This window comes from Acanthisitta chloris, unplaced genomic scaffold, assembly GCF_000695815.1.
Source record: "Acanthisitta chloris isolate BGI_N310 unplaced genomic scaffold, ASM69581v1 scaffold29073, whole genome shotgun sequence".
NCBI lineage: Eukaryota > Metazoa > Chordata > Aves > Passeriformes > Acanthisittidae > Acanthisitta > Acanthisitta chloris.
The window spans coordinates 31,937-38,985 of NW_008667023.1; the positions used below are offsets into that span (position 1 = coordinate 31,937).

The 7,049-nt window shown below is 50.5% G+C and overlaps 1 protein-coding gene across 1 annotated transcript in view; it reads right to left on the reverse strand.

The window, feature by feature from the left end:
* The window catches only part of HEPH (hephaestin), an 18,246-nt gene extending 14,700 nt beyond the window's left edge, over window positions 1-3,546 (reverse strand). Inside the window, exons 1-3 of the mRNA XM_009072359.1 lie at window positions 3,386-3,546; window positions 1,017-1,261; window positions 291-503 (exon numbers count right to left, since the gene is read on the reverse strand). Of these exons, the coding sequence (XP_009070607.1) occupies window positions 291-503; window positions 1,017-1,261; window positions 3,386-3,546 (619 nt within the window). The remainder of the gene's footprint in view (window positions 1-290; window positions 504-1,016; window positions 1,262-3,385) is intronic.
* Between the last annotated feature and the right edge of the window lie 3,503 nt (window positions 3,547-7,049).

Sequence of the window (7,049 nt, forward strand, 5' to 3'; positions counted from 1 at the left end):
TACACAAACTAGGCCTGGGACAGGAGTCCTGCTTTTACAGGGATTCAAGCAGCTCTCTTAGGCCAAGAGGCCTGCAAGCTCACCTGCCCAGCCACTAAGGAATAAAGACAATGCAATGACCAGAACCCAGCTAGAATCCAGGGACTGTCTCCTCCAACCAGGCCCTGCTTCCCCCTGAAGCTAGGAGCTACCCACCAGAGCATCTTCACATCCTGTGCTTATTCATGTCACCACAAAGCCTTTATGCTATGAAACTGCAGGCCTCAGCTGCTCTCTTGTGGTGTTTTCACCTTTTTTGCATGTAAGTAATGGCCCAATTAATCCAGATGCTATGTCCCTTGGTGCGTCAATATGAGAGTGGTAGATCCAGGTCAAGCAGTTTGGGTCATCAGCAGTTGGGCTGTGATCTTCAGGGACAGTCCAAGTATAGGTGTAATTCCCTCCTGGGAAAACAGCATCATCCTTCTTCTGCTCCTGGGGGGACATATCGGGATACAGGGATCCTGGAACAATTGAGCAATCACAACATCCATTCAAGAAGAGCCAAGGTGCCCACACATGTAACCTCACACTGAGCAACTCACACCTGTACACACACACTTGGGTAGCTGATTTCAGTCATCCCAAGGCTGAACTGGTGTTCACTCCCTCAAGGAGGCACTGAGGCAGAGCCACTCTAAGGCAGCCTGCCCAGTAAGTGGGTCAGCACAGAGTCAGAAAGATGTCTGTTCTGTCTAGTGCCATTTGCCTTCAGTTCTGCACTGTGCCTGCACAGTCAGCATCTCTACAGCCTCTAGGGTTGACCAGGGCTCTGGAGGTTCTCCTAAAACCGAGAAGCCTGGGCTGTGTACTGTAATGCCCAGGTCAGGAAACTACTCCCAGCTCTGTGACTCTGCCAACCCAATACCCAAGTGCAGCTGTTTTCCAGCTGGGGCTTTACAGACACCTCTCCTCTGTGCACACTCCTAAGTTCCTAGTGAGAAAATCTGTCTCTGTGGTGGCAGTGGCTCATTTACCTTCAGAGTCCTTTTCGTAGAACACACCATGAGGATGGATTGTGTAGGGTCGACTAGCAAAGTTTTTCAGGTGCACTTTGATGGTATCCCCCACTTCTGCTCGGATGACAGGCCCCAGGAAGCCCAGCCAGCCAGGCTTGGGGACCTCAGTGCTGTATGTGGCGTCCGTGTACTGCTTGTAGACAGCTTTCTTGTACGTGCTTCCCACCCTGTCTTTCCCAGACTGGAGGAAGGCTGAGGCCTGGCTGTCAATTCAAGGGGAAAGACACCATGAGTCAGCACTCGCACAACACCTGGTCAATGCTGCAGCAGAGTGGTGGTGACACTCTGTGCTCCCAGGTACAGCCAAAGCTGTGGCATCAGAGGACTCTGGGAGGCTCTACGCCCCCCACGCATGGCCATGGCACAAAGTGCACCCCTGCACTGTGCCCTGAGGGCAAGGGGCAGGAAGGACAGTGCTTCCCAGACCATCCCACATGGGTGTCGCAGGGAGGACCCTTCTACCTGCTTCAGCTTCACTGGGCTCTTAGAAACTCACTCCATTCCTTCCTGGCATTTGCAGCTACATCACAAGAGGGGGAAGAAAAGGCTCCTGAGTTCTGGACAAACCTTATAGTCAGAGATTATTTTCTACTGAACAGGTTCCTAATTCCTTGCAGAATGGCAGACGAGTCAGGCAGGTACCCAGCACATCATCCAGGCAGGTACCTGCCCAGCATGTGTACATACCCAGCACATAACCAGCTTCCAGAGTTAAAACCTCGTACAGATACTAAAGTTCAACCCATGAGCATATTTGTCCTTTATGGCCAATTCTTAGTAGATAAGAGATGAATCATGGTCCAGGTATTAGTGGAACCAGCCTAAACGAGAGGTGAGGTCACTCCCCCCACTTCAAGCCAAAGACCCACAGCAATGGAGCAGCTCTGGCAGAGAGGCAAACCCTAACACAGGTCCCAGAGGACGAACAGCTGGGACCAGCATTAGGCACTGCCCCCATCACTCAGAAAGCTGCAGACTCTAGCAGTAGCACCCAGAGCTCAGCCTTCTGCCCAGCCAGCCCTGTAGCCATGATCAGCAGAGCCTGAGACAGTTCACACTTCATCTTACAGATCTCCCTTTTTCCCCACACACAGCCCATTCCTCCTCAACAAAAAACTGCTTCAAGTATTGTACTACCTCTGTCACTCGTGTCAACATCACATCCCTTTCTAACTGCCAGCAATTTTGTTTCTGCAATCATTATACAAATAAGTTCCACTAGCTAATTGTTCGCAGTGACAGAACAGTTTTAACTGCCTTTAAGTTCAATGGCCCTGAATTTCACTTCCTTCTTTTCATGTATTAGGAGAGAGAGCAAACAAAACCTACAGCATTCATCAGCATTTCAGGAGTCAGTGCCAGCACCTTCATTAATGATGAATTTTGGGGGGTTTCCTATGAGCTAATTTACTAATAAACAGAGCATCTCCAGAAACACTAACTTTTCCACACTAAACTGGCAGAGCTTGATGTTTCTGTGAACCCTTCTGTTCCTGCTGCGCTGTGTCTGAAGATGTATAAACCTGAGTGTCAGTTATTGTGGAGAGGAAAAGCACAGAACAGGTCAAGAAACACCAGATATGATCTTGATGATCTTTGATGATCTTGGAGGTCTTTTCCAACCTGGTTGATTCTGTGATTCTATATTTGTCACAGAAAATAAGGGCAAGGGAAAAAAGCACAAATGCATTCAAAATGCTGTGGAAAGTTATTAAAACCCAAAGCAAACCACACAGACACAAAACAGTATTTTGAAAACTGAAACCAAAAGCTGTTTGTGTAGTGACTCACGGCAATTACTGAAGTGTCCGGATTTATTTTTGCAAGAACAAAAATATTGTTCAAACTGTCCCTAAAAGTTCATGCAGGAAGTGCCATTAAGTTCAAGGTTCGAAATGCCACTGACAAAAACAAGCCGGCTCTGTGGAGTCATTTGCATCAAGATGAAAAGTCCTTGTGCCTCGGGATACACGAGCTGATCACCAGCTGGAACTCAGCAAAATGAGCCCCCAGGGCAGAGCATTGCACAATCTGGGCTATTTCAGAACAATCTGTTCTCTATCTGCTCTTTTCTCTGCTCCCTGATTGTTTTCCACACACTTCCCTCCACTGTGCAGGCTCTGGATACTCCAAACCTACCATTACTTTTTCCAATGAAACAGTTTCTGTGCTCCAATGATAAAACAAGTTACACATTAAGCTCATAAAGATCAGAATCTGCCAGAGTGTGTCTCTTGCTTGCTTAGATGCCCCAAAACACCTCCATGGGATTCCACATCAAACAGGAGTTTGAAGCTCTTCCCAGAGGGATTCTCCCTGGCACGTACCGACTCTGGGTGATGCTCTTGTTACCCAGCACGTTCCTCCCCGTCGGAGCATAGTCCCAGTGCACCTCGCGGATCCCCAGGTGAAAGACTCTGGTGACACCCTCAGCCAGCGTGGGGGACACCATGGGGGTGCAGAGCAGCAACAGCCACACGAGGCACATCACAGTCTCAGGGAAAGGCACTGTGGAGGTCACACCTGTTGGGGAGAAACAAAGACAATCACAGAGCCATAGAGCCATCAAGGCTGGAGAAGACCTCTAAGGTCATCGAGTCCAACTGTTGACCTGTCACTACTGGAACCCCTAAACCAGATCCTCCAGTGCCACATCCAGACACCTCTGAAACACCTCCAGGGATGGTGACTCCACCACCTCCCTGGGCAATATCCCAGTGCTTCAACACCCTCACAAGGAAAACATCTCTCCTAATATCCAATCTGACTGCGCTGGCTCAGCTCAAGGCCATTCCCTCTAGTCCTCTCCCTGTACCCATGGCAGGACACACATCCCCTGGCTCTCTCCAGCCCTGGCAGGAGTTGCAGAGAGCCAGGAGGTCACCCCTGAGCCTCTTCTCCAGGCTGACCAAGCCCAACTCCCTCAGCCCTTGCCCATGTGCTCTAGCCCTTTGCTGCCCTTGTTGCCCTTGGCTGGACTCGCTCCAGTGCCTCAATGGCCTTTGGACAGTGAGTGCTCAAAGCTGAGCACAGCACTGAGCTGGGACCTCCCCAGTGCCCAGTCCAGGGGGATGAGCACTGCCCTAGTCCTGCTGCCACGCTCTTCTTGATCCAGGCCAAGATACCATTGGTTTTCTTGGCCACCTGTGCACACTGTTGGCTCACATTGAGCCACGGGCCCCAGCACCGCCTTTGGGACCAACACCTCTGTCCCCACTCCTTCCCCAGCCTGGAGCTGCATGGGCTGTTGTGTGCCAAGGGCAGGACCAGCACTGAGCCTTATTGAGCCTCATGCAGTTGCCCTCAGCCGCTGATGAGTCTGCCCAGGTCTCTCCATAAAGCAATGAAACAGAATATGACCACCTGGTTTGGAGGTGCTGAGCATTCCAAGAGGGTATGAAGCAATCATTATAATTATTTATTCAGATACCCAAGATACCCAAGAAGGGTATCTGAATAAATAATATTAGGATCATTATTTGTTGGGATCATTATTTACTCAGATACCCAAGAAGGAAATCACTCCATAACAAAAAGAAGGCACAAGGTAGCTGGACATGGTGCCTTGCTAATGAGTCCCCAACACCAAATGTGCTGCACTAAGAGTCTGATTAACCTTTTCTTCACTATTGCTGCTGTTCCAAATCAAACAGCTCCACACACAAAGCTCAGGGACACAGCCCTGAGTGGCTATCTGTGTATTTTAACCTGTTGCCAAGGTCTCTCTATTCCAAATCACACAAGGAAGCAAGATTTAGTCACTATCAAGGACTGTAAAACTTCACCTTCACTAAAGGTGGCTCTTGGCGAGCAGTTCTCTGTGGCCCAGGAGTGTATCTCAACAGGCTCCACAAGGCTTTCTGCTTACTCCAGTTCCACTAAATGTTTTCCCCATGATTTTGATCACACAGTAGCTTAACACACAAAACTTCCAATTGGCACCAAGCTTGGTGTGACTAAGCGCCAGAAATACTGAGGAGAGTTGGGGAAACAGTCTGAAATCATCAAAGCACAGTTCTGTGAACACAGGTTCAAAGAACCACCTGTGTCAAGGAGCAGCTGATGCAACATGGGGCAGTGGAATCACACTAAAGGATAAGGGAATTGCTTAGGGTTGGAATGGATGACCAAGTGCATAAAAACTCACATGAAAATGCTTAAGAAAGGTCTCACCCATCGATACCATTAACAAAGCTGGATGTAACCAACAATCAGACTGCACCTAGGCCAGATGTCCAGCTCAAGACACAACAGCAACTCAGAACATATTCAGCAGAGAGAAAATGAAAGCAAGAGAATGAGGAATGTGAAAGCTCTAAGGAATCAGTTTTCCCTCCTGTCCTGCAGGAGGAGATGGTGACAGAACACCATGGCAAAGGTTTTCTCACAGAGACTGTCGTGTTTTCTCCCCATCCTTGTAACACATCAGGTCTGTCTGCATCGAAGCTGGGTTTTCTGTGACCTCTGACAGTACAGCACCACACAGAGCAGCTGTGAAGCCTCTCACCACACCCAACAGGGAGCATTCAACCCCAGCACAGGGCAATGGACTGGACACCTTCCAAAGTTTCTTTTCTGACTTCCAAATTTGCTGCGCTAATGAAAATCAAGTATTGCTGATTCCAAATAGCCATTGAATTGAGAAGTGGAGAACTCGGAAAAACCTTCTCCCTCCTTTCTCAGAAAGGAGCTGCAGGGATCAGTAATTCCAAGATATTTTTGAGTCAGCACCACAGCACAGCTCTGCTTCAGGAGCTCCACCAGCCAGAAGCTTCAGAAGCTCCTGGTCACACACCTGAAGAAACTCAGACACAGAACAGCCCCTTCCCCTCAGCCCTAGCAGTGCAGGGACAAGGGCAGCGCTGGCTCAGCCCTGTCACTACACACCATCCAGTCACTAATCCCACTCCCTACTGCTGCTGCTCCAGGACCCACTCAGCGCCAACAAGGAACAGATTCAAAGGAAGGAGCTGGGAGAGCCATACCTGCTGTTTCCCACGGCAGACCAGCAACAGGCAGAAGTGACAGCAAGGCAGAAAGCAGCAGCCCAGGGCGGCAGTGCCCAGCCCGGAACCTGCAGGCACAGCCCGTGGGGCAGGGCACAGGGATGCTCCTGACTCAGCCCCAGCAGCGACCTTTGTGTCAGCGCGGGGCAAAGTGTGCGGGAGCAGCTTCCCAGCGCGTGGGGAGGCTCCTGCAAGCCAGCGTGGGCTGGCCCGTGTCCGCAGCTCAGCACAGGCAGCGCCGAGCCCAGGGAAGGGCAGAGCTCAGACTTTACACCCAGCGCTCTGGAAGCTGTCTGTGAGAAGTGCGAAGGGAGACAACCCTACCGTGCCAGCCCACAGCTCCAACCTTCCACAGCCGGCAGGTAAGTCGGGCACAGCCATAAGTGCTGGTGTTCTAAATTCTTTGTGCTGTGCTATGGCACTGGAAAAACAAGGACAGGTCTTTGGAACAGCCTCCCTGAGTCCCACCCGGGCTCAGGATACAGTGTGACCACGACAATACACACAGCCCACAGCACAGCCCCGAATGCAGATGCTGCAGGTGAGACCGAGTCTGTGCTCACAGTCCCTTCACAGGGTCTGATCTCCATTTGATTACTTGACTCGTGCAAAGTGAAGATAATCAAAACCCTTACATTCTTTTCAAAATATTTTTTCCCAGTTTTTCTTTGGTAATAACATGTGCATTGATTAAGGACAAAGAAGAGAGAAAGAAAACCAAAACCAACCCAAAGTTTGTATTACACTCATCCCTGAACCCTGCACTCTATAGCAGTATCCTCCCCCCGCACTCCCCTTCGTCGGGTCTTGATAGCACAGCAATGGCGAACGAACAGAAAGTCAGATGTCAGCGCGACCGGCGGGACTCAACTCCCGCCTGCTCCAGGCGGACGCTGCTCCCAGACCCCGAGTGCAGCGGAGCCACCGCCCGAGAGAGAGGGAAAAGCGCCAAGGCAGGCGCGGGGCAGGCGGCTCATCCCTTACG